The sequence below is a fragment of the Aspergillus bombycis genome (genome assembly GCF_001792695.1).
Source record: "Aspergillus bombycis strain NRRL26010 chromosome Unknown contig00082, whole genome shotgun sequence".
NCBI classification, from domain to species: Eukaryota; Fungi; Ascomycota; class Eurotiomycetes; order Eurotiales; family Aspergillaceae; genus Aspergillus; species Aspergillus bombycis.
This window is the reverse complement of record NW_019170084.1, coordinates 143,210-169,360: the sequence shown is the minus strand read 5'-3', so window position 1 is coordinate 169,360 and position 26,151 is coordinate 143,210. Positions and strand designations below refer to the sequence as shown.

General features: G+C 51.0%; 8 protein-coding genes across 8 annotated transcripts; 5 read left to right on the top strand and 3 right to left on the bottom strand.

Annotated features, from left to right (window-relative positions):
* Positions 1 to 5,813: 5,813 nt before the first annotated feature.
* ABOM_009034 (zinc-binding alcohol dehydrogenase family protein) lies at positions 5,814 to 6,860 on the bottom strand (the record flags this gene model as incomplete). The annotated part of the gene is made up of 1 exon (XM_022536162.1): positions 5,814 to 6,860. The coding sequence occupies one exon, from the start codon at positions 6,858 to 6,860 to the stop codon at positions 5,814 to 5,816; it is 1,047 nt and encodes a 348-aa protein (XP_022386517.1).
* Positions 6,861 to 7,714: 854 nt separating this feature from the next.
* ABOM_009033 (fungal specific transcription factor domain-containing protein) lies at positions 7,715 to 9,688 on the top strand (the record flags this gene model as incomplete). Its single annotated transcript, XM_022536161.1, has 4 exons — positions 7,715 to 7,835; positions 7,889 to 8,400; positions 8,451 to 9,451; positions 9,499 to 9,688. The coding sequence occupies 4 exons, from the start codon at positions 7,715 to 7,717 to the stop codon at positions 9,686 to 9,688; spliced, it is 1,824 nt and encodes a 607-aa protein (XP_022386546.1).
* Positions 9,689 to 10,755: 1,067 nt separating this feature from the next.
* Positions 10,756 to 14,047, bottom strand: ABOM_009032 (cation-translocating P-type ATPase; the record flags this gene model as incomplete). The annotated part of the gene is made up of 3 exons (XM_022536160.1): positions 10,756 to 13,399; positions 13,461 to 13,726; positions 13,811 to 14,047. The coding sequence occupies 3 exons, from the start codon at positions 14,045 to 14,047 to the stop codon at positions 10,756 to 10,758; spliced, it is 3,147 nt and encodes a 1,048-aa protein (XP_022386516.1).
* Positions 14,048 to 16,095: 2,048 nt separating this feature from the next.
* On the bottom strand, positions 16,096 to 16,584 carry ABOM_009031 (cupin domain-containing protein; the record flags this gene model as incomplete). Its single annotated transcript, XM_022536159.1, has 2 exons — positions 16,096 to 16,489; positions 16,559 to 16,584. The coding sequence occupies 2 exons, from the start codon at positions 16,582 to 16,584 to the stop codon at positions 16,096 to 16,098; spliced, it is 420 nt and encodes a 139-aa protein (XP_022386544.1).
* A 1,251-nt stretch (positions 16,585 to 17,835) lies between these two features.
* Positions 17,836 to 19,519, top strand: ABOM_009030 (putative C6 transcription factor; the record flags this gene model as incomplete). Its single annotated transcript, XM_022536158.1, has 3 exons — positions 17,836 to 18,480; positions 18,552 to 18,841; positions 18,913 to 19,519. 3 exons carry the CDS (start codon positions 17,836 to 17,838, stop codon positions 19,517 to 19,519), a joined length of 1,542 nt encoding a protein of 513 aa, XP_022386545.1.
* Positions 19,520 to 20,299: 780 nt separating this feature from the next.
* ABOM_009029 (putative MFS multidrug transporter) lies at positions 20,300 to 22,027 on the top strand (the record flags this gene model as incomplete). The annotated part of the gene is made up of 3 exons (XM_022536157.1): positions 20,300 to 20,530; positions 20,586 to 21,403; positions 21,469 to 22,027. 3 exons carry the CDS (start codon positions 20,300 to 20,302, stop codon positions 22,025 to 22,027), a joined length of 1,608 nt encoding a protein of 535 aa, XP_022386512.1.
* A 306-nt stretch (positions 22,028 to 22,333) lies between these two features.
* Positions 22,334 to 23,103, top strand: ABOM_009028 (palmitoyltransferase YKT6; the record flags this gene model as incomplete). The annotated part of the gene is made up of 4 exons (XM_022536156.1): positions 22,334 to 22,354; positions 22,418 to 22,666; positions 22,740 to 22,973; positions 23,038 to 23,103. 4 exons carry the CDS (start codon positions 22,334 to 22,336, stop codon positions 23,101 to 23,103), a joined length of 570 nt encoding a protein of 189 aa, XP_022386511.1.
* Positions 23,104 to 24,670: 1,567 nt separating this feature from the next.
* Positions 24,671 to 25,661, top strand: ABOM_009027 (uncharacterized protein; the record flags this gene model as incomplete). Its single annotated transcript, XM_022536155.1, has 2 exons — positions 24,671 to 24,810; positions 24,881 to 25,661. The coding sequence occupies 2 exons, from the start codon at positions 24,671 to 24,673 to the stop codon at positions 25,659 to 25,661; spliced, it is 921 nt and encodes a 306-aa protein (XP_022386525.1).
* Between the last annotated feature and the right edge of the window lie 490 nt (positions 25,662 to 26,151).

Here is a 26,151-nt window from a genome sequence, read left to right as displayed (position 1 = left end):
TTTGATTGGTGATTGCCTTTTCTTTTTTCTTTTTTTTTTTGTCTGTATGAATAGATGGGTTTTTATGAGGTATGGTTATGTGGATTTGTTTGGTGCATGGGTTAGATGGTGTTGTTACTGATGTTGCTTTGGTATTTAGATTTTTATGGATGTTATATTAGATTCATGGTTGAATGATAGCACGTGTATATATGGATTCATATGATTGGGGAACGCACATATCATTTCCAACACAGAATATTCGATATTTGGTCAACTTTATGTTAGTCTGAAGCGTCTCAGGCTTAGCAACACGCCCAATATCTACTTCAATGAAGGTTTTCCTGCCTTGGGCAAACCCTTCACCCACCTGACTGCCTACCATCAGCATCTGGTTGACCGTACCGCAGGAAATCGGGCCTGGGATCGATCCAGAAGTCCAACAAAGCTCCGGCAAGGAAGTGGTAGGGAAACACTTGCAACGAATGGGCAATGGACTTGAGGACGGACGGCCACCGGCCTAGGAGACGCCAGTGAAATAGGAAAGGCTAACAATGGCCAAAGCCAACGCATGCAATCTATTCTTCTGTGATTAGGAACATCGACAGTTGCCACACGTACGGTTGACTTCTTCAGGATCAATGTTGCAAGCTCCCCCAAACCTTCCATACGTTCTCCGGCTCTTTGGATGCCAATTTACTGCTGGCGGCTGCGATCCTGAGGGTATACAAACCCACCTTCTGCGGACGACTTTGCGAATCAAAGGGTCTTATTGAAACCGATCTCGTCGTGCTCGCCCAGACAGATAACTATGCCGGCATATTTGAGTAAGGGCTGCAATACCGAATGCTGAACACCCTCAAGCGGGATATTCCACTCGTAAGCAGGCTATAGCGTGATTGATTAATACTAATGAAGTGAGTTGGGTGCACCGCGACGATACAGCTCGATGTACCCCGGCACATGGTTGTTTGGCCGTTTGTTTCATTGTACTAGAACAACGACGTTCACCCCTTGGATCCACGAATCTTTGTTCTGGAAAAGGCGTGGATATGTTTCGGAGTAGCCCACTTTTACCACTACATAGCTTACTGGGTCCTATCTCTAAAGCTGGCATTGTATATACCTATACGTCCGATAGTTAAGTGTTCGGCAGAGGCAGGTCGTCCTATTTGTTCTCGCTCCCTGGCCACAGAGCAGAGACAAGGTGCCACTCGCGGCCAGCTTGTGTGCAGTCTGTGTGACCGAAATTATGGCAGTCATATATGGTAGGATGCAGTAACGACTCGGAATCTAACGATTCAAAAGAAAAAGTAATTTCATTCTGATTCTTTCGGTGCGGCTATAACGCGTTCCTTTCTGACTCCGTCACGAACGGCAGTCTGTGGCGATAGATATCATGGTTTCTTGGGGTATAGCCGTCGCTCCGAAGTTGTTCTTGCGGACTTTCACAAATGAGCCACGAAGTTATAAGGGGTGTCACTTGCTGAAAGCATTGTCCACAGCTTCACAAGGAGCTCAGGCTCCGAAAGAAAGGAATATAGTAATCTATGAACAAAGACTGTCCCCCATTTTGAGGAAAGGGATTCCAAGCTTGCACCAGATGTTGGCGGCACTATGTTTGAAGCTGAAGAAAGAGTAGGTTATATGGAAAGGGATTTTATCCATGTGTCTCGAAACACGCGGCTCCATATGACGGCGCCAGCGACTATCACACTAAATGGGATCCGTTATAATAGTCTGGATCTCGACAAGCAATAGCTGAAACGGTTGAGGATGTGGCTATTGAAATATCCCGATGTAGACAATATAATATAGCAATCCGTACGTGAACCGTATCTCGGTGGAGCGACATATAGATTTCCAGGTATTCATGGCGCTTGAGGGAGTTGCCAGTCCGGTGTTCAGATAAGGACTGGGCTTCTGACCGTCGCTTCGATCGATATTATGGCCATGCCCTATTGATATTGATTGTCCACGGGTTTTGGAAAAGGGCAAGTAAACTCGTCGACATCTGTGGTGAATCAGGTCCATATATCTTGCGAATCTTTTTGCTATTTAGATGGCGTCTCCTTCGCAATCTTTTTTTGCGCGTTCTGTCTCTTTCGATCTTCGTCTGCAATTCCTTTTGAACGTGTCCAGGAAGCTCTAGTCGTGCGTGAATACCGGATTCGATCACACCTGTCTTGAACCCTTTCTTTTGCTGTGGCAACCCAAAGTCGTTTGATATTGAAAGTATATACAGAGAGTGTAGCTTGAGCTCCTTGTATACGTCGATGTCTTGAAGCTTTTTTACTTCACATATTGCCTGTATCTCCATTCCGCCCTTTTCCTATTAAAATGCCTCATAAGCTCGGTCACGTCTTTTGTCTCAAGATGGGCTTGGAAGATGTGTGCAATCTCTAGCCGTCCGTAGAAACGTTTGACGAACTCGATTTCCATCGAAATGTTTTGATGCTTTGCCTAGGCGGCTTCGAATTGATAATGAGCGTGCGCACTTGACTCTGCTCATCGTCTACTGGCATGGCGGGATTGAGACGATGACCGCCCTTCCATTCCATCATTTGATCCTGTGAGTGAACTGTCCCGTGTATCCGTGAGATGGAAACTATTTAGCGAGTGCCGTTGTCTTGCTGAGGAAAGACAGTTCCTGTCAGAAATGACTGATAGGCGAGTGCCCGCCAGCGGGCCCCAAAACACACAAGCCCTCTCATCATCCAGGTCCTCATCTCCAAGTAGCTGGTTGCCACCGAGCTCCCGTAGCTCATAGAACACACGGAGCATGTTACGGTTTAGGCTCCGCAATGCCAGGAGCAACGGGAGCTCACCCTTACCCTGTCGAGGTTGCGCTTGCATGCCTCGAGCCGGCGAGTGAGCTCCTCCATTGCTTCGACAGCTTCCTGACTCGGTGGAAGAACCTGGGGGCGAGCGACCTTAGCCTGCGCGGGTCCTGCTAAATATGACAGGGGTTTCTCAAGTTCGCGCACCGCTTGCAGGGCCGCCCGGCTCCCCGGTGGTCGGCAACAACACCAGTTCGTCCTTTTCTACGAATCGTATATAGAGTGCGCAAGTGAGATAGCATTGCTGACCTCGACGGATGAAAGGTCCAAGTCAATCAGGTGGAACACGGTCTGAAGAACATAAGTAACTGCAAGCGCGGCCAAACTGTATATTGAACTGGGCCGAGAGATGGTCAAGTAAACGACATTGCCCTTGCTTTGAATAATGTTCATAGCGCCCGAGTGAGTGCAACATTCTGCCGTCGTCGACCTGCCACGAAACCCATCTATAACATCCTTAGCCTAGACTCAACGTGTAATACACAAGGCATTTATCTGCAAGCCTGTGTGGCCTCTCCGTCTGCTTTTGATAGAAATCGAGGGCAGTACTTAGAAACATGATTTCATCTATCCTAGTACCGTCAAGATCCATATCCTGAATAACTGGTGGGTAATCCATCCTTTATTTGCTCCCTGCCGTATCCCTGGCGATCTCGTCCTCAGTATAGAGCGTATGGACACGAACTACCAGCAGCTTCTGTTCCGGGATGCCAGTACCTATCTTATTCGTCTGTTATACCGTGGTGTCCCCCACAACCGCATATATTCGCCAGCTCTATCATCTCGGCATTGTTGAGGAATGGAGAGGCCCGGCTCGTTATATCTCGTACGTGAGCCGGGGTAGCGACGATAACACAGTGCCCTTCAGCCAGCGTGTGATAAACGCCATCACCTCAAGGCGCTTGCGAAACTCCCCAATAGTGGCCTGGACTTTGCTATTGGATGTAGACTTGGTAGCGAACCTCATGTCCTCTTTCTTTAGATTGGTGGGGTGAAAAGAGTTTAGCCGTTCGGTCAGTTCCTCGCTGGCTCCCAGAGCGTTTGAGCCAAATCCCCCAGGGACCACGGTGAAGAGACATTATCAGACATCACGACCGTGCATATACTTCCGTAGAAATTGTCTGAATTGTCAAAACAGTGGGAAGATGTGTTTGGTGGATGCAAAGGAGGATCCTGCAATCCTCACAAAACCTGGGACTGACATCAAGGCCTGTGACAAAGATGTCTTAATATTGTCAATGGAGCTTTATGCATTGTATCTATCGTTTGACATGTTGAGTCGATATACACTGGTTCAAGAGACTTCTTGGTGTGTTTGTGATTAAAGAGCTCGACAGGGACCATCGAGGCCGTCGCACCTGTCTGGAAACCGAGCTCAAGAGTTGAGGCTACGAACTTGCGTTAATATGGGTAGAATACTACTAGTCGCCAGCAATGGCCGGGCCGGAGGCATACGTACCACAGAGAGTACGCAGGGCCCATACTTATGAGTTGTTGGCCGATAGAATGAGTTTATTGGAAGGCGAAAGAGAGGACGTAGTGTCTCTCTACTGATAGTAGTAAGCCGCCACCTAGTGCAGTGCATCCGGGTAAGTCCCACGCCTGAACCTGAAGATACGATTATGAATGGCAACATTTGAGGCCCAGCCACTACTGGTCGGTTCTGACTGCTGATATTCCCCAATTACCCGCTGTGTCTCGAGTCGCAAGGCGCCGGCTTCCCTAGGCAAGTAGTGAGGACTTGTCTGTCTCTGTAACCACATCGTCCACCACAGTTGGAAACAAACATTAAGATATGAGCTCTTACCACCCAACATAATGTAGTCAGGACGTCATAAATATGACGTTGTTTAGTCTCTAGACTATTGACTATAGCTGATGAGTGTGCGTCAAGGGACATCCAGATCCGCACCCTTCTCAACAGCAGCCTGTTTGTGTGTTCGTAGGACCTGCACCGCTCAATATAGGCCAGAAGCGAACCAGGTGGACCAACGTTAGCAAGATGGACATGGCGCTCGGCTGGACTGGGGGTCAATGGCGTTGATGATGAGATTCGTATTGTGTTCGAATTCGTTCGCCGAGGTGTTTAGCTTTCCATCATTTAGCTGGGAGTATTGCAGTCTTCTCCCATCCACATCCCGTGGAAGTATGTCTATTCTGGAAAGAATTGAGCTCTCTGGGATTCAAAGGCCGCATCATGCAATGCATGCGATTTCGTTTTGTTTGCCCCAGTAGTAAGGCCGGGTAAACCGATCCGGGCCACCTGTTTGGCCTCTGCCATCTCATGGGGGATCTTTGAGGATGGATATATGAAATACTCAGATGAATATTGCGAGCTTTCTAAGACTGATGGTTTGAAGACTATGCTTCAGTGGAAAAGTAGAAGTATTCCGATAACGCCATGATGCTTCAGTAGTGAAATAGATATAGAAAATGTCGCCTGCCGATGCAGATTTGCGTTTATAGAGTTGCAGACTGTAGGATGTTGCATAAAGTATGATCCAGGGGTAGGTATATATACTATAAAACCCAAGCGAGTGGAAATCTGGAGTCACTTAAGTAGATATAGTGGTGAAGGGCTCACAAAAATAATAATTTAGACGCGACTGTTAGGGAGACGAGGGCCTTCTTATAGACAAGCTCATACAAAAAATCTCAGAGCTTCACAAAGGACTTCAAGGAACAAAGAAATGACGACGTAGTCATACTATGCTCGGGTTGTGAAGACAGGTCCAACATTCTCTGGAACTTTTCCTGCATTCATCGTATGCTAGCGTCTGTCACCGTTATATCATGCAATTGTCGACATTGTTGGGAACGACTAGATAACTTCACTATTAGAGGAATGGGCAATGCTAATGTATTGCTAGGAAGGATGTGAATTACAATATTCAATTGATCTGTGTCATGATGACTATTTCACTAACATTATGAGATAGACAGTAGCAATTGAAGAGTCTAGGACTCCAAGAAACGTGCCGACCATATTCAAAATCAAGGAGTTTCAGCTACATTGTACACCAACTTCTGCCTACTAACCTTGTCCTCCTTCAGCAATTGCATCCCATGCAGCACACCGTTCAATCCATCGGCGCAAACCTGAACCGGGTGCACCTTGATCTTTCCCTGTGCAATCAAGGGCTCGGAGAGTTTCCAGAACATCTCGGCGAATTCTCTGTCCTCGGGTATCGCAGGAATTTTGAGATCGCCGAACTGGAGTGGCTCTCCAAGAATGGTGTAGCCCAGGGTAGCACGATCGTTGACATTCTCACGCTCGATTTTGCTGTTCAGTATGTTGCTGTACTCGCCACCCTTGGTTGAAAGAGCGTTGTCGCAGAACTTCGCACTGTCATCCAAAGAGATAGTGTCAAAGACCAGTCTCAGATTATCGTGGGTAGCCTCACGGATAGCCGCGGCGGACTTGGGATCCCGGTAGTCATATACAGCATCTGCGCCGAGCTTCTTAACAAAGTCGAAGTTGTGAGGCGAGCAGGTAGTAATGACATGGTAGCCCGAAAGCTTGGCATATTGAATAGCCAGAGAGCCGGTGGCCGTAGAGCCGCCGTAAATCAAAATCGGTTCCGGCTGGGAAGTAGGCTCCGTTGGCAAGGCTAACTTCAGACTCTGGTAAAGTCCTTGGCCAACGGTGGAAATGCCGACGCCCAAGGTGGCAGCCTCTTGGAAGCTCAACGAGTCGGGTATGTGCATCTGAAGATCACCCTTCGCAACAATATACTCAGCGAAGGCGCCGTCTTCGAGCTCCAAAACGTTCGCGCCATGGGTAACGCCGCAGATTCGATCACCTTTGCGGAAAGGTTTCTTGACGTCCTTGCCTACCTCCTCAACAATCCCGGAGTAGTCACATCCGGCGAGACATCCAGTGATCCCGAGGTCCCATTCAACATGCTTCCAATCGGTGGGGTTCAGTGCTACGCTGACCGTTTTAATCAAAATATAGTCATCGCGTAGCTTAGGTAGAGGGCGGTCCGACACGAGGGCTATCTGTTTAGACGCCGTGTAAACAACTGCTTTCTGGGACATTTTGCGAGTGTAGAGTGTGGTTAGTGAGAATCATCGGGAGGGGAGGGAGGGGAAGATCTTTATTATGGACAGAGAGAAGGAGGGGCACTGGAGGTCAGGGATCGATCGACTAAGGAACAACAATATGTAAGATTCGCGAAGTATATATTATTGTTGGTGGTCACTGGAACAAAGAGTTGATGACAAATCCACGGCGGACCTAGTGGGCTTACTAATCCACCAGTTCATAAGCTTAGTTTCCAGCGCTCGGCGCTCATCTCCACCTCTTCTACTCCCATTACTACTACTACCATATCTTCCTCGGCTCAAGAGACTATGCCCTAATTGAGTAACGGAGGTGAGTTGGCCACTCTCTTTGTCCCCTATCTTCCTATGTTACTAACGTCAATTCTAGAACTTAGTGGTTTCTTGGCAAGACACCATCCCAGAAAATATATCGGGCGGGCGATATCAAGACCCAAGCTCTTGCTTTTTCAATCTGACCAATGAATGAGGGTCTCTAAATATGTGCTGGATCGGCTCAAAGATATCCCGATGTGCATACATGGCATTTGATTAGAAAGCACAGAAATATCACTCTCATTCAACGTTACAGACAACCACACCGATTAGCCGGTGTGGGTCTATGCTCTTTCACAATGACTCCTTCCCCAAGGGAGCGTGTGCCTCGAGCCTGTGAACATTGTCGTTCGCGAAAAATTAAGTGCAACGGTGAACAGCCATGCAACGCCTGCGCCCGAAATCCTCAAAGATGCGTCTATCGGACGGGCAGCATACGTAACAGAAAAAGTCGCCAAACCAAAGAACAACCGCGGACCCCAGCAACCTTACTACCCGCTCCACAGTCTCCAGCAATGCCTGGCGATTGCCCGAATATCCGCCTCATCGACGATCCGGCCCACTACAAGCGGCAGTACGAGCTGAGGGCCGGCATTGGAGTATCCAATCCCGACACAGGAAATTTCCAATTCTACGGTGAGGGTGGCTGATGTATTTTGGAGACCTGGATCAATGCTGACCATGTTCAGGCCCGTCGTCTGGATGCGCCTTCCTGCAAAGAATCTATCAACGAATTCAAAAATTGCCCGCTCGGGAATCACTGCTCACCTATCGCACGGGGCCGGTCCCGGATGGTTTACTGAAATGGGGCGTGGAGAGGTTCATGTTCACGGCTGATGCCGATGGCGATCTGCGCCGGTCACGGTTGGCGGCGGAGGCATTCCTCCCTCAAGCTCTAGGCGATGTATTTATTGAAGCATACTTTAGAATCGTCCACCCACAAATGCCGGTGCTTGTGTATACGGAGATTATTGATTCGTGGAAGCAGATGTGGGAAACTCCGATACGAGGTCGGCCGGTGAAGAACCAGGAAATCCTATTCATGGTCTTGGCTCTAGGGGCTCGTGTGATCAGGCTGAAGAAAAGTGAGCAAGAAAACCGAGCGGATGAATGGGCCGAATACTTCTCGAGTCGAGTGTCCGAAGGCTCTATCTTCATGCAGGAACCAAGTGTCAAGGCGGTGAATTTAATGCTATTGAAGGTACGCATAATCCAGCCTTCCTTTTGTATGGATGTATATTGACATCCTAGGCCATGTACTCGTTGCAACTCATGCGGCAAAACGATGCGTATTTGTACCTGGGTCATGCTACTCGAACGGCGATGGTCTTAGGTCTTCATCGATCCCAAGTGACTGGCGGTCGCGAACCACATTTGCATCGATTACGCCATACCTTCTGGATTATGTATGTTTTCGAGCGGTTATCATCTGTGTATATGGGCCGACCTTCCTCGTTATCGGACAACCAGATTGATACCGTGTATCCCGAAGATATCCCATGCTACAAGGATGAGCCTTTTCATCCACCGGCAGTTGAATGCACGTGGACAAGGGTTATGGCCGACATTGCCAAATTGGCCGACCACATTTCAGTGGACGTCTATTCTCCTGCTAGTATCAGAAGCCTTGCGGACACATCTAAGGTGGAGCAGACTCTTCTCGAATACGATGCTGCCTTACAAGCTACCACCCGATGTCTGCCAGAGTACTTGCATTTTTTCGACGAGTCCGTACCCGTCGGTGAGGACTGGCAGGAAATTCAGCGTCTGAGCTTGGGATTCGCCTACAATATCGTGCGGATGCTTCTATACCGACCGGCCCTGGTTTTAACGACCTTCTTCACATCCACGAGCGAAGCGCAGCGAATCGCTGCAGGTTGCATTCGTCTGCAAGAATGCATCGACAACTCGACGGCGGCAGCACGCAATTTGATCAGTTTGGCCCACGACGTCTATTTTCGGCGGTTTCCCGATATCCGGTACGACGGGGCGCTGGCTTCGTACATGGTCTCCGCCATCATGACACTACTCTACGACGTGCTGAACCTGGGAACAGAACCGGACAAGGCACATGAAACATTCGCTGTGGTGGAGCAGGGCATCAGATGCTTAGATGATATTGAGCATACTGGATACACCGTTGGAAAAGTTCTCAGTATGGACTTGATGAAGGTGGCTAAACAGGCGGTGTTGGCAGCGGATCCAGTGGTAGACACGAATCAAGTCTTAGTCGATTCGTTCCCCTGGTTAGAGTATGGTTCCCTTCTCGTGCTTTTAGACCATTGCACTAACTTGACAGTAATCTCAATCCCACCACTACGATAGATACCAACCCTGTTCCGACACCGTATATGTATCCTCCAGACGGAGCGTTCCCTGTGCTTGGAAGCCTGGCTGCAGATGTTGCTATGCTGTCAGGCTCTCAAGTTAATTGCCAGTGGCTGAGCAATGGACTCGATCCAAGGAGCATCCCGGGATGCTTGCACTGAGTAGGTCGAGGAAAGACAGCTGGCTCACAGACAGCGAGAACGAGAACCACGACGAGGGACCGATCCCGAGCCAGGCTCATAGCCTCGGCCTTTGTTGTGGACTAGATGACGAACGACCAGTGCTCTTGTGACGACAGATCTCTCTGGCTTTCAAGGTATTCTACCCAGGCCGAAACCCAGACGGCCTACGAATTTCCCTTGAGCCCCCAAAGTGTGAGATTGACACACTATATACCAACTACCATCCTGGGTTACTTTTCTCTGCTTCAGCAGCCTCGCGTAGGCAGGCTACCGCGTCCCAAGGGGCTCTCTCCTGGCTTCTCCATGATCTTGTTACCCGTGCTACTAACAAATCTCACCAAAAACCAACCTTCTGCAGGCAGCCCCCCAGCTCTAGATTGCGTTACCTCGGCCCGTTCGTCGGAAGGACTTGTTTAATGGTCGATGTCGATCGCCATCCTATCCTCAGTTAGGCGTTATACTCGCCCGCCATCCTAAAACTCGATTTCGGTCAATTGCGGCTATTATGTACAGTGTAGTGCACTTAACACGAGACATAGATATAAAGATAGATAATCTACTATACTCTACGCTAATCACAGCCCGACCAATCGCACGGCCTATTTACGTAAAAGAGGTATATACGAGGGAATAAAATCATCCAGTAAACAAATACCGCATCCGGGAGGGGCTAGTAGACAGACGAGACTCCCAGAACCCGTTACGAAGTGGCATTCTTTCCCTAAACTACCTACTAGTACTGGGACTACAAATCTACCTACCAGGCTCAGTCCAAGGGGTACAGAGACACTGCTCCCACAAGCACAACCTAAAAGGACAACAAGAACAAGAACAAGAACAACAGCAAAAACAAAAACAAAAGCAAAAGCAAACATAATCACAGAAACAAAACAGCAACAACTACCACCCCATCCACCCCCTTTCAAACCCACTACTACTAAAAGTATCCACAAAACCAACAAGTCAAGACCCGTATAACGCACGCATAAACCCAGTGTTAGAGGATTCCCTGGCCACAATGAAAGCGAGGCCAGGGAAAGCAAATGTTAAGGCATCTGGGGCTCATTGTCCTGGGCCAGAGAATGATGCTTTCCTAGGGCACGCGCACGTCTACGGAAGAAGACGCGCTTGGCCCATTTCCAGGCTTCGACACCCATGAAGAACAGGATGGCTTCGACGAAGACGATACCCCATTCCCAGGAGATTCCGGTGTGCTTGAAGACGACTTTGTTGATGACGGGGATGTACAGGATGGGGAAGGTGGTGACGAAGCCGGCCATGATGGACCAGAAGAGGAACGGGTTGCGCCAGACGTCGTGCATCCATTGCGTGAAGTAGCGCTTGGACTTGGGCTGCATGCGGAAGAAGGAGCGCCGCATGTTCACCATCTCCCAGGCGAGGAAGAGCGCGAACCAGGTCAGGCACACGAACGTGGTGGCGCGCGCGCGGAAGACGAGATCGCATTCTTCGCTCCATTCTCTGTTGCAGCCGCGGGCGAGGTTGCCGTCGCCGAACCCCCACATGCGGATCGAGAAGGCTGTGAGGCACAGCGCGGCGGTCCAGAGACCGTACACGAGGATATCGATCATCACTTCCCAGGTGAAGATGCCGGCTTTGTCTTGCGGCGGGCGGTCCATGATGTCCGGGGCGGCGACTTCCATGCCCAGCCCCATGTCGGGCATGCCGGAGGTGATCATGATGATCCAGATGATTTCGACGGGAGAGAGGGGGAAGACGGACTGGCCGTCCTTGTCTTGGAAGGCGAGGCCGATGAGGAGGGTGCAGGCTTGGGCGATGTTCTCGGAGAGTAGGTGGAGGACGAATTTCTGGATGTTGTCGAAGATGCGACGGCCTTCTTCGACGGCGTTGAGGATGGACGCGAAGTTGTCGTCGGTGAGGATGATGTCCGAGGCGTCTTTGGCGACGTCGGATCCGGCTTGACCCATGGCGATGCCGACGTCTGCGTGCTTGAGGGATGGGGAATCGTTGACGCCGTCACCGGTCATGGCGGCGAAGCGTCCGCGGCGGTGGAGGGCGTCAATCATGCGGACCTTGGTCTGGGGCGCGCAGCGTGCGATGACCAGAGGCAGGGTGGGAAGAGCGTCGACTTGGTCGTCGGTGAGTTTATCAAATTGACCGGCGGTCATGACCATAGCGTCAGCCACGTCGGCTGCCACCATGTTGAGATCTGCAGGGAGGATTCCCACCTGCTGTGCGATGGCTCTGGCGGTTCCCGGGTGGTCTCCAGTGACCATGTGTACTTCAATCCCGGCACGATAGCAGGCTGCGATAGAAGCTGCCGTTTCTGGGCGTGGAGGATCATACAGACCAATCAGTCCGAGGAAGCAGAGATCCTTTTCGACATCGTCACGGTTGATATCGGAATCTTCGAGCAGACGGCTCTCTTCTTTGTACGGCCGGTGAGCCAAGGCCAACACGCGGAGACCAAGTTTGGCGAGCTCTTCCATGTTGTGAAGAATCGAGTCGCGGTGGCTATCAGTCATGGGTACAGGTGTGGACGAGTCTTGATCCCAGATGATCGTGGTACAAGCATCGATGATGCGCTCGACAGCGCCCTTGGTGAAAACCATAGAGCGTTCCTCTTGCGGAGTAACCTTAGTGAAGATGACAGACATCTTCTTGACCGTGGAATCAAAGGGGAACTCTGCATTCTGGTGCCACACGGCGCCTTCGCCTTTAGTCCATCGATCGCGATTCCAGTTGAACCGCGAAGCAAATACTTCAATGGCAATTTCGGTTGGTTCACCACGAGCGCGCCACTCCCCTTCGTCGGATTTATAGACATGAGACAAGTTCGCCATGGATGCCACGTCCAGGAAGTCCTCCAACGGACGGTTCCCCGGGATGAGGTCCTCGGGCTTCGCCGCCGGCTCGCCTTCTTTTTCATCGTCAAAGTGCGCAGGAGACACCGGAGTGAATGTTACATCGCCAACGGTGGGATTGAAGGGTTCATTGGATGTGCCAACGGAGTATGTGCCTTTCGAGGGAATCCAAGCTTTTTTGACAACCATCTTACCCTGAGTCAAGGTACCCGTCTTATCAGAACAGATGTCCGTTACTGCACCCAGGGCCTCGAGAGAGTCTAGCTTGCGAACAATGACGTTCCGTTCAACCATGCGCTTCGTACCCACAGCCATGGTGATGGTAAGAACGACCACCAAGCACGCCGGAATCATACTCAGACCGGTTCCAACCGCATACAAAATGACCTCGTTGTTGTCACTGAAGAGATTGGCAGCCATTACAACGATAGCGAAGAGCACAGCGACTCCAAACAAAAGGATAGCCAGTTTTGACAGCTTCCTCTGCAGCGGAGTTCCAACATTGACACCAAGAAAGCGACCGACAGCGTCGGTTCCCGTCAGAGTCCAGGCCTGGATGTACCACCGCTTCTTGGTCTCCCCGTTAGGGCCACGCTTCACTGGACGCTTCTTACTGTTGCTGGCCCGCAGAGCCGCAGCAATAGAACCAATTTCAGTGGACATACCGGTACCGACCACCACACCACGGGCACGGCCGCGAGTGACCGTGCTGGAGCTATACGCAATGTTCAGACGGTCGCCAGGGCCAGTGTCCTCCTTGAAAGTGGAATCATATTCTTTCTGGACAGGGAGTGATTCTCCCGTGAGGAGGGCCTCGTCCGTCTCGAAGTTCACGGCTTCGACCAATCTGATAGGATTCTACCGTCAACCAACATTGCACTGACATATGATATACACGGAGGACCTACCTGATATCTGCCGGAACTGTATCACCTGTTCGCAATTCAACCATATCACCCGGAACAATCTCCACGGAGGGAACCGAGAAGGTCTGACCGTCTCGGGAGACTGTACCCGTAGGCGAGCTCAGCGAATGCAAAGATTCCATGGTCTTTTCGGCGGCATACTCCTGGAAGAAGCCGACGATGATGTTCAACACGATCACGGCGGAGATGAAGCCGCCTTCAATCCATGACTGGATACCGAAACTGACCGCCATGGCCAGAATCAGGACCTACAACGACGAATTGGATCAGACTCTGGGAGCTCTTATACAATGAAGGGGGGGATCATGACAAAGGAAAGTGGGTCGCTTAACTAGCATCATTGCGTTGGCGACCTGGCGGATGAGGATTTTGATGACGGAGACGCCTTCGCCTTCTTCCAGCTTGTTGGGGCCATACTGATGCAGACGTTGTTTCGCCTCATCCGTGCTCAAACCCTCATCGAGTCTGGTGCCGAGTTCTCTAATCACGACATCATATGGAAGAGTATGGGCCGGCTGACTCAAAGGAGAGTCTCCCGACCCTGAGGTCATGTTCTTTTCGCCCGTCATGGGAGAGGAAGCTTTGACTGCACCCCTATGCAGACGTAGTCACTGACGAAGGGCTGATCTAGAAACGATCGATCCTGAGGGGCAATGAAGTTCGATTATCTACGGAGTGGGAAGGAGACTTGGGGGACCTTTTAAGTGATTCCTAACGAGACTACCGTGAATTGGTGAACAATGCTTGGGGGTCCGATTTTTAGCGTTTGGCGGAGTTCAGGACGTGCCATGCCTAGACATGCAGGATGACAGCCATTGGAAGAGATCGGAGCGCTCCTTGGCGCCCAGACCACCGGATGCTGTATGGGAGGGTTGGCAAGCAGGAAGGGTTTGGAAAAGATGACGAATTCGTCGATGTGGATCATGGCACCAAAACGAAGTCTACCAGTTTCATGAACTCGCTGTCGCACGTGCTCATTTACTGATTTCTGTTTTAGTGATCTTGATTTTGATTTTGAATTTTTTTTTTCTGATTTTTTTGCCTTTCCGCCTGCCAAGAAAGGAACGATTCTTCGCCTACAAGGCTGCTTCGTATTTGCTCCCCCACTGCACGAATGCAACGCTGCCGGTGGAGAGCGCGCAAATTTCGTTGCTTGGCACTACTAATAAAATCATCCATGCACCTTCTCGACGCGGTCATGATAGACATGGGTCGTTCAGACAAAGAATAGTCTGGAGCTGGTCGGTGTGTCCTGCATAGCGCCAACCCACGTTGGCATGGATCTATCATCTCCGTCGGAATAGCATCCATGCAATATAGGGTACCCACGCAGAACCCTTGAGCCTTGGACATGACACTGGCTGCACCTCGATTGCCGGGCGGAATTAAACACCGATTGGAGCGCCTTTCAGAGCTTATTTCTCCACTCTGGAGTCTGGTCCCCGGACAGTTTTCGTGGAGAAAATCAAGGTACACAGTCGGACACGAATCGATGGGCAACATGTGAGCTGTTTGTGCCACGAACCCGATCCCCAAATATCCAATTGGTCGGTGCCAGCGAGAGAAAGCTGCAGATACTGAAACCCGAAAGCTCTCTCAGATAGGAGTCCTCTTCACCCGATGCAACAGTAGACGGACTACGGCGTAGAGAATGCTGTATCGAGCCTTGCTAATGGGACCACGAGATGGGTTGCCATTAGCTCCGTTCAGAACTGCCCGCATATATCTGAAGTTTGCTCGCGATTGCGTAACCTGTGAGATGTGTTCAATATGCTTACCCTCCGGGGTAATACCCTATGCTGGTCGATCCGATCCTACACCGAGGTCTTCGAACCTGACGTATATTATCGGGAATCTCGATCGGTCTTCGCCGTCTAATTATAAGTCAATACGGACACAACGGCTCGGTAACACGTAGTTGCATGCCTTGCAGGGCTACCTGAATCTAAGACTGCTCTTATGTATCTGTAACGGCACCTCTCGTCTACATTGTGATGTCTCACGGCCAGCAAGTGTCCTGGAACCTGATGTGACATAATGAGATGAGTTGTTTTATTTCGCAATTACCTCATTCGCACACGATGGGACTTTTATCTGCCAAGCAAATCAACTTTGATTTCGCTTATCGCTATCAAGCTTCTTATTGTTTCACCGTTTATACTTAGTGACAATTTCTGTCATAAGAACTTTTGGGGAGAGATACCGAGCGATCGAGACGGTGTAGCCTGGAGACCATGTTTGGAACCCTAATAAGAATTTTTTTACTTAAAAGCATTCCCTTATTCTACTACTGACGGCTTTTCTTAACCGTGTATAGAACAGATCCAACACAATAACAGAGCTATCTAATCGGAATAACAAGGTGAATCGCTCACTTTCTGAGCAACCGATCTACATTTTTGGATAATAATTAAAAAAGGAGAGTTTCTAATCCACCGATCAACCTCCAGGTTGATCTCCGTCTGTTGGCATGAGGTATGTACACACACACACACACACATACACAGGTTTTGCAACGTGCACAGATGACCCCAAGTGAAGATGACATTTTGCCCTAGCAAAACAATTAGACACCATACCCCCCCAAGTAGACGGAACGTAATAAAGTTCGGTGATTTCAAGCCTTCATCTTCTGGGCGACGATGTCCTTATACTCCTCGTCATACTGCACCAGAACAGCCGGCCCCTCTCGCGCCAGAGTCTCAGTGTCAATAACGAAGTTCACAAAAAACGTCGCGGGTTCGGTCTTGCTGGCGTTGGCGCTAATCCGATGATGGCACCCCGGGGCTTCATACCACGACTCGCCCTGTCCGATCACCTTCATCGGGTCGTTGTTCATTTTGTTCAACACCGAGCCTTTGATCACATACGCAGAGACGGAGGCTCCTCCATGCCGATGAGGCGGCGTGGCCCCATCGGGCGGGTATTCGACGAGCAGGCCCACTGTAGTCTTCCCAGGACAGTTGACCAGCTTATATTGGTAGACAATGGTGGTCGTCGCAAGAGGACGGCTGGTGTTGTAGAAATTAGCGAAGATCTTCGTTGGATGTGTTTTGCTATGTCAACGTGGGTGTGCATACCTCGGATCGTAGGTTGGTTCTTCCATAGCGAGATATGTTGTTTGCATGTCAAACACGTCTCGAAGGCGTTCTGTAAGTGGATTGAGTCGGTTGGGTATAAGCTATAGATTGACCTTGTCCATGGTGCGAGAGAAGGGGTCTATTTATACGTGAAGGATGATAGAGGGTTCTGTTTCCCAACAGCCCAACGCCGATCGACTGGGACATCGCCAATACGAGAGCGAGGCTGTAACATGACGAAAGGGCAATGGAGATTCAACGAATGACATCGAACTCTCCTTGTCCTTGCTCAGAGGGGCGTTCTCGCACTTACTCCCCGAGCCAATGGTGGTTACGCTTGCTTGGAGTTCATCCATCTTGAGTTTATGGCCTTATCACGGCTTCAGGATCACCGAGTACCCGATCTGCCTATTCAGTCAGTCACCTCACTTCCTGGAGGAAGAATGACTGCGCCATCTCTGGTTTCCCACGGCCAAGTCCGATTTGCAGATCTCCTCGCAGCGGGCCCGGGTATCTGCAGTTGAAAAACAGTGGATAGCTGCGAGAGGCCTATGAGCACTCCTTACTGACTGAGCGTGAAAATCTATTGTTCTCCACGGTTGGATTCCCCGACTCTACTGGAACCGTTTTTAAGCTTTCCGTGTCCACGTCCTGGAGCTTCTAGTAGACGACTGACTAGTGTACTCTATCGTCTCGTAGGGATCATGCCGTAGATTTATGGCCCTTGTACTGTCAATACCTGGCAAAAGAAAGAGTAACTAGGTCAAATCGCATCTAGAACGTCGCCGGTTTGTGGGGTAAAGGTTGGGTGGATATGGCCTCGCCACGACAATCATTGGTACGGTTATTCGATTTGATGGATAGGCTATTGCGGGTACCCAAACTGCAGAGACGTATTTTTCTGTACGATTAGTTACCGGCTCTGTATGAATACCCGCCACGTTTCAACCTGGACGATCGACCGATGAGACGACCCTCATGGATTCTAATTCTACATCAAGCTCCCATAGTCGTCGAGCCACGCGCTCCTCGCTGGCTTGTCTGCCCTGCCGCTCGCGTCATGTCAAGTGCGATGGCAAGCGGCCTTGCTGTACCCGCTGCGCTGAGCTTGGACAGGAGTGTAGCTATGCCCGATCCCGTCGCGGTGGGCTAGACCGCGCAGCCTGGCTGATCGTCGCCAACGACTTGCGGCGGGGGAGGGAACATTATCGACTCCCAACCTGAGTAGTCAGTCCTATACAACGATTCCGCAGGTCCAGGGCCGTACGGCTCCCTTGATGGCGGGGGACCTGCACCCTGAGCCGAGCGAGAGGATCAGTGTCGGCGAGGTCATCTTAGGTATCTCGTATCCGGGCGCAAGCACCACTCCTCCCGATAGCATCGAGAACGATCCCTTAATTAAGGCATACTATGAGAAATTCCATGGGTGTCACCCTTTTCTCTTACCCCGGAAACATCTCACAAGACTGTATCAAGATCCACAGAGACAGTCCAGCTTCGCACCCCTTCTTGCTGCGATGCGATTGATCGGACATATCTACACGTCGCGCGAATGGCCAGTCTCGTTGAGGGACCAGCTTGAAGCATACTTTCTAGAAACATCACCGTCTGACCCAATCATGGTCCAGTGTCGACTCCTACTCTCTATAGCTTTATTCTGGTATGACTATAAAGACGCCGCCAAACAGGAGATGGACGCCGCCACTAGAGTTGCCCTTGAGCTGGAGATGTATCTTTCAGACTTTGCGGCATCGCATGGGCGCGACGATCCCGTGCTGAGGGAATGCTGGAGGCGGACATGGTGGATGCTGTACACCGTGGACGCCTATTACACCGGTACGCTGGGGACCATGAACTTTCGAGTCGCGAATGTTTCCCCTACGGTGGAACTACCCTGTGAGGAGCTAGAATACGAGTCTGGGGTAAGTACTGACACCCATAGCTTCGTTGGACGTCTCGTTTCAGCGCCCTGGAAAAGCTCACCTGGGGCCAGGATATACCCGAGCCTCGTACGCTACAAGAGTTCAACTGTCGCGAATTCTCCACCGAGACCATCCATTTCTCATCCTTTGCATATCTCATCGGAGCCGTACAATGTGCCGCAGCGGCGATATCCGTAGCGCCAAAGATCGCAACTAAAGAAGACTCGACGCACGTCATTCAAGCGGCAGACAGCAGTCTGGACGGATGGCGATTGTTATTGCCGAATGATCGCAAGCAGGTCATGGACAAGGACGGAAAAGTTGATGAGCTGATGTTCCAAGCTCACTTGCTCATTCATGTGTAAGCTCACCCTCATATTCCGCCGGCCAACATTTTGAATGGTCGCCTCGTAGTCTGAACTCATTTGGCAGGTCCGCTATCGGGTTACACCGGCCGTTCTCAGCCCTGAAGTTCAATGCAGTAGAGGATATATCAAGCTGTGCCCGAGAGCCACCCCTCGACACACCCATCCCAGATCTGGTTAATGTACACACCGTGCGCGTGCTCCGAGCCGTGGAGGCCCAGATCCGCCTTTTAGCACTGCCGCTTCCTGAATTTCATCATACGCCATTTACCACCTGCATGGTGAGCGAGGGCACGCTAGCGCTACTGTCAGCCTGCGCTTCTCTACTGAAGGGTCCTCAATTGTCGACGGCGAGAGATCAGATCCGGATGACACTCGGATGTCTCAAGGTGCTCGGCGAGGTGTGGCCGAGAATCGCAAGGAATGTGCGCGAGCTGCAGACGATCGCTCAGACGGTGCTTGGAATTGGGACGGGAGTGGGTCGGAATATTGCAACGCCCAGTTCCAGCGCTGGCCCGTCTTTCGGAGGAGAGGAGAGTCTTGACCTAGCCACATATGTACCGAGCAACGACACCACGAATAGCTCTTCCCTTGGCTCGATCGAGGATCTCTGTGGTTGGTACAGTCTAGGTGATCTGAGTGACGTTTCGTGGGGAATGGACAATGGATCATAAGTGACAACCTGCGATCATTGTAATAGAAGCCATTGTCAATCTCAATGCACATCCACCGCTTTCGAGAGGTTCAAGAACTTGTAACAGGCAGTCGGTTCAATTTACCACTTCTAAATGTAGAGAACTTTTGAAAACACTGCTGATGAGGAGAGCGGCAAGCAAAGACGGTGCGAGAGGAACACTTATAAAGCACCAACGCTTTTCCTGGGGAGGATTGTGATAGTGTACTAGCACCCAGACTGGGGTTAGTGGCTTAGAGGCCATTGCTTAGCAGAAATGTCTTTTCCCCAAAGCGCATGAGACATTGGTCTTAATGCAAAGAAATTCTAAGCGAGAATACGCTGGTATTCAAGGAGCAGGCCCGAAAGAGGCGCGAAGCTGTGAATTGGCCCCACTCCCGACAACTTCCTAAAACGGAAGTTGAGGTGGAAGGTTGAGGCTAAAGACAAGACTGACATCTTGGCCACTAAGCTACGCGGTCCGGAAAAATTCGTTTATAGTGTTAGTGGAGAGAGGTCCGATTCGATTGCAGCTGCCCACTAGAAGCCATTGGCCACCTTGTGGGCGTGTTCCGAACTGGTTCCTCCTAATAGGCAAGGCGTTTCGACACCGTCCATAGTGCCGATCGTGGTGTCTCCACGATGCATTGGTACTTAGAAATTCATTGAAGATTCCATGAATCGATTAGTAACTGAAATGCAGAACGATATATAAAACAGCTTTCCCCCAGAAAGGACTTCGTCTTGGTCATTTTTCAAAGTCCACACTAGCTAGCCAGCTATGGCACCCATTGCAGATACACCACTCAGTGGATCAGATCCAAACATGGAGAAGTCCGCTGAAGAAACAGGATCTCCTGGTCTGGGGACACCACAGTCTCCATCGCAATTAGAGCAGCAATCAGGCCGAGCAGACCTCGAGCGACTTGGTCGAGAGCGTCCTCCATGCTTCTCGAACATTTGGTCGGAACTGGCTTTTGGATTTTCCATCGTCATGTCCCAGATTCTTGCGGTATGGAACTCTTGCATGCATGCTGCTTAAGCATGGAGAGCTAACTCGTTGATAGGAATATTACATATCTGGCTCAAATGTTCTTGTTCCGACACTGGTCAAAGAATTGCACATCCCAGAAGCGTCGGTGGTATGGCCATCAACCGCACTGTCTCTCGTTGTTACGTCAACGCTTCTCATATTCGGTCGACTTGGAGACATGTACGGGGGTTATGTACTATATCTTGCAGGGGCAGGCTGGCTGGCAGTCTCATCAATCCTGGCCGGCTTCTCTCAAACCTGGCTAATGCTAATCATTTGCCGAGCTCTGCAAGGATTTGCTCTTGCCGCGTTCCTTCCGTCTGGGATCATGATCTTGGGTAGCACATATCGACCCGGTCCGCGGAAGAATCTCGTCTTCAGCGTCTACGGCGCATGCGCGGCGTTGGGTTTCTTTGCCGGTATTTTCTTCTCAGGCCTCTGCAGTCAGTTCCTCACCTGGAGATGGTACTTTTTCATTGGAGCAATCCTTTCCGCCGTCACTTTCATCTCTTCATATTTTTCAGTTCCCAGTGACTTTGCTGAGAGGAAAAAGGCAAACGTTAAGATGGACTGGGCTGGATGCTGTCTTTCCGTACCAGGAGCTGTCCTGCTCGTGTTTGCGATTGCGGAAAGCTCCTACGCACCACAAGGGTGGAAAACACCATACATACCCGTTTGCTTCTGCTTGGGGGTGATCTTTCTGGGACTTATGGTCTACGTGGAAGGGTGGGTGGTCGAGAACCCCCTGCTTCCCGGGGACTTGTTTGCAGTCAAATACCTGACACCGCTGGTCATTTCACTGCTTTTGCTCTACGGGAGTCTCGGTATATACTTTTTATATGCAGTTCTATAGTAAGTGAATCGCCTGCGTGCGAATCCGCTCTGCCGTTTTCAGTTTGTGTTGACCCTCTTCGCAGCATGTCGGATGTCATGGGTGCAGGCCCGCTACAAATCGTGGCATGGACAGCCCCTATGGGGGTTGGAGGCCTCATCCTTGCGACCGCAGGAGGGCTTATCATGCACAAGGTCTCGGGAACAATCCTCATGCTGATCTCCTGTATCGGATACGCCGGTTCGGGGCTGTTCTTCGCTGTGATTCCTGACGGTGGGATATATTGGGGTTTCGTCTTTCCTGCCATGATTTGTGGCACCGTCGGGATCGACATCAGCTTCAACATTTCAAACATCTTCATCACCACTCATCTGCCCAAAGCCAAGCAGGGATTGGCCGGGGCACTGATCAATTGCACGCTACACTTCGGCATTGCCATTTTTCTTGGGTTCGCGGATATTGTCAAGTCGGAAACAGAACACCTGGGCCAGTTCAAGAGCTTCAAGGCTGTTTTCTGGTATGAGACGGCGCTGGCATTAGTTGGTGGGCTGGTGGTTGTGTTCTTCGTGCGGATTCACCATGCAAAGAGTGATTTCACTGTGGAAGAGAGAGAGGCGTTGACCGCCGAAAGCCGGAATACATAGTGTGGGGTCATACATGGCTTAGACGTTCGACCTGGATACGTTTTGTACATAGGATAATACTGTAATGCTTCAATATATCATGATGGGATGTACGTATGTAGTATCTGCCTAACTGATGAGGCTGACAAGTCATACTACGCCGGAGCATGTGAGTGGTTGCCTGAGAAAAATGGGGGGAACGCGAATAAGGTTGGGCGAAGGCGGTGAGGCGAGGCGCTTTTCCGCCTCCGAGATTAGATCCCCGCAAAACTTCAGCCAACTGTCAACGACGTCAGTCAGCCTGGAAACCCCTCAGAGCCCGTCAAAATGAAGATCCTCTATATCGGAGTGAGTCTGTGGAGGTCCCTCCTGGAATGGTCGTGTCGCTCTAACCTGCTCCGTGCTTGATAGGTCCTACAGAATGCCCAACAGCCAGCGGTGGAGCTGTGTGCGGAGCGCGAGCTCACCAGCTACTCGCGCTTCACTAGGGGCAGCATCAGCGAGTTCATGACCATGTTCAGCAAGACGGTCGCCGAAAGAACAAAGCAAGGCCAGAGACAAGATATCCAGGAGCAAGGCAAGTGGTTACCTGTGCCTCCTCGCCACCCGACCACATCCCCCCTGACCGCCCCTCCTGTTCTTAGATTTCACCTTCCACGTGTATGCGCGCACCCAAGGCATCGCCGGTGTCATTATCAGCGACAACGAATATCCCTCGCTGGCCGCCCATCAGATCCTCTCCAAGGTCCTCGATGAGTTCCTCACCCTCAACCCCAACGCAGGCACCTCCACCCAGCCCGTCTCCTTCCCCTCCCTGAAGACATACATCTCGGCCTACCAGGACCCACACCAGGTGGACAGTATCATGAAGATTCAGAAGGAGCTGGACGAGACCAAGATTGTTCTCCACAAGACTATCGAGAGCGTCCTGGAGCGTGGAGAGAAGATTGACGACCTGGTCAACAAGGTAAGGGCTACCTCTACGGTGTCTTTGGCAGGTGGGTCCAGGAAAGGAGCTAACTCGGCTTTAGAGCGAGGGTTTGTCCTCGCAATCAAAGATGTTCTACACCTCTGCGAAGAAGCAGAACAGCTGGTAAGGCAGCTTACCCCCCCCTATTTGCATATGGAAACGCTGACATTCGGTAGTTGCATTCTTATGTAAGAGAGATCCCATCGGAGCGGGGGACAACAACCTTCAATATCTCTGTAAACTGTCCTGGGCGAGTTTCTCGATGCCTGGACTGCTTGATTTCAATCTGTTCGAAGCGTTTTCTTTATTTATTGCAGCTATAGTTGGCATTCGCTTTTAGTTTTGATACAGTAAGCTATTTGCATGAAATTTGGTGCACTGGTGGTGGATTAACCATATTTGAAAGGTCAATGGAGCATTGTGAAGACGAATCTCACCCTATTCAGACCCCACTTACACTTAGAAGAACATGCAATTGTTGTTGACCCGGCTTGATGGTTCTACCTTGGTATAGATCTACTCTCGAGTAGTCAGGCACCACATCCTGAAGAATCACGTTGTGGTCTGGTCGATGCGGTGCCTGAAACAAGCCACGCTGACCAGTACGGGTGCGTTGTCCAGCCGCCAGGAACAGGACGCACACCGATCTTTTATCAGCTTATCATCTGCGCAAGTGGACCCTTATTGCATATAGTCCGCTCCACTTTGGAGGGTATTTGCAAATCGTTACAAAACACATTGACAAAGAGGCCGAGGGTGATAAGGGTGAAACATTCCGATCTTGTGCCAGGCGACTCGCACGCTCGCTAACGGGGGTTATAAAATGGAAGCGATGCTGCTGTCTTGGCTGGACAAGATTCCGCGAAGCGCCGAGAGGTGACAGGAGAGCCTCCGAGTTATTACCGAGACGGGCTTATCGCTCGGCGACACGTCGTTTTCGTTAGTACTACTGCGTCCTATTTTGCCTGGGAGACGATCAGAGAATCGTACAATCTACTGTATCGTACGCCGTAGATCAATGCGGAGTTTAGGGCACATTAGGGCAGGGCAGCCCCCTTAGGGCAACTCCACCCGGTCCAGCATCGCGGCGCCCGCCAATTCGCTCTGCCCAGCTCGTCTTCTAGAAGACCGATCCACCTCTAATCCCAGTCGGTAGAGAAGCTTGAATTTCCATTACTCTCACCTTTCGGCTTGCTGGTACCGCCCAATACCCCGACTGTACCCGGGTTCCCGGCCCGGTCGCGTTTGATTGGTCGCGTGCGCCGAATTTCTCATGCTTCGTTGTAAATATTGTGGGCTTGACAGTTGGGCCTCATTGGGATGGATCGCCTGGATGATTACTTGGACAGTGGTGGTTCATATAGCCCCTCCTTTACTTATCTTTCCCTTGGATCTATCCCCAGGTTCCTTTCTTTTGTCCATCATTATCCCAGTATACCCCAGCGTTTGAGCGAGAATAGGTGAGTGCCCCCGGGAGCCCTCCCCTCTGCCCCAGAACTATATCTGACGAACTGGCATAGACTCTTGTGGTTACCCATTCCTTTGATTATTTTTCTTTTCCTTCTGTTGAGTCACTAGACGTACACGGTTACACGCCAGAAACGACGCGCCCGGAAATCAACCCTCGTTACCCCAGTAAATACTATATGGATTGACTGTCTACCGGAACCCGAGAGCACGTTACCACAATCAACATGGAACAGGACTTCCCTATCCACCAGGCATTTCCCTTCACCATGCCGAGGAACCGCTTAGCGGAACTCCTCACCGCAGATGTGATAGCTGCTGCAGGCTCAGCATCACTGATCACTCCGGCCGTCATGATTCTTGACCGGTACGTTTGCCCTAGATCGTCGATAACGCCACCGTTCAAACTTGGAAGAATGTGACTGACAGTACCCTAGACTTGTCGTGGAGAAGTCTTCGCACAACCAGCCTCTCTTGCCAGCGTTCCGCCGACATCTGTGGCTCTCCATCACCCAGCCAGCGACTTTCCTTACATCTCGCCCGAGCCTTCTAGTTTGGGGCCTCTACACCGCAACATTTGCAGCAGCCAATGCCACAGAAACCGTCCTGGACCGGGTTTACCCTGATGTCGACCACGCCATTGCGGGAATGGCGACGTTCCTCTCTACATTCGTCGTCAACTCGTCCGTGGGCATCTGGAAAGATGTTAAGTTCGCCCAGCTTTTCGGTCACCCCCCGGCTGCAAAGCCCACCAATCCTATCCCCAATCCCACAGCCGTCTCCAAGAGCAGTTTCCTGCGCCGTTCCATCCGCACCATGCCACTCGCAACCTACTCCGCCTTCCTTCTCCGTGACGGCCTCACCATCTTCGGCTCGTTCAATCTCCCCGCCGTGGTCTCCAGCTCAGTTCCCGACTGGATTGCCTCCCGCGAATACGCCAAGATCCTCTTCGCCCAACTCGCCATCCCTGCCTCCATCCAGCTCGTCAGCACGCCCATCCACCTCCTCGGCCTCGACCTCTACAACCGACCGATGCAGCTCCCGGCTCGTGACCGCATCGCACGCGTCAGCAGAGACTGGATCGGCGCGTCCCTGACACGCATGTGCCGGATCATCCCGGCATTTGGCATTGGTGGATTCGCCAATACCGAAGGGCGGGCATTCATGCACCAGCAACTCCAACTATGCGGGGAGGAGTATGAGACCGAGGCTGAGTGAACGCCTATCTTATCGCGAAGGCAAAAAAAAAAACAAAAATCACTCACGCCGCGCTCGGATTGGCCACTGGTGGACAACGACCCACTCGGAAAGTGGCAGTAAATGACCGGATCGGGTTGAACTGGTCCCCTACCCGGGCCCTAACCCTAAATCGCGGGCCTGCTTATATTATAAGCATCCGTACCCACCCTCACTGACCGGGCCGGTTCCCATGCGGTGAGGGGGGAACGCACACAGGTTCATGACGAGAGAATGCATTCCTGTTGTTCTGGGCGTAGGTACTAACTACTACCTCAGACGGGGGACACTTACCCGGTTACTACTATGTTCACACCCGATGTGTGCTGCTGATGGCTCCGATTTTACCCCACTGGATGAGTTGTCCCCGCGGGAATCGCTGGGACTTATGAGAGCGCCTGTTTTTGTACAGAGATATAGACGTTTTGTATAGAGCGAGATACCATTTTGGACATTATCAATGATATCATAC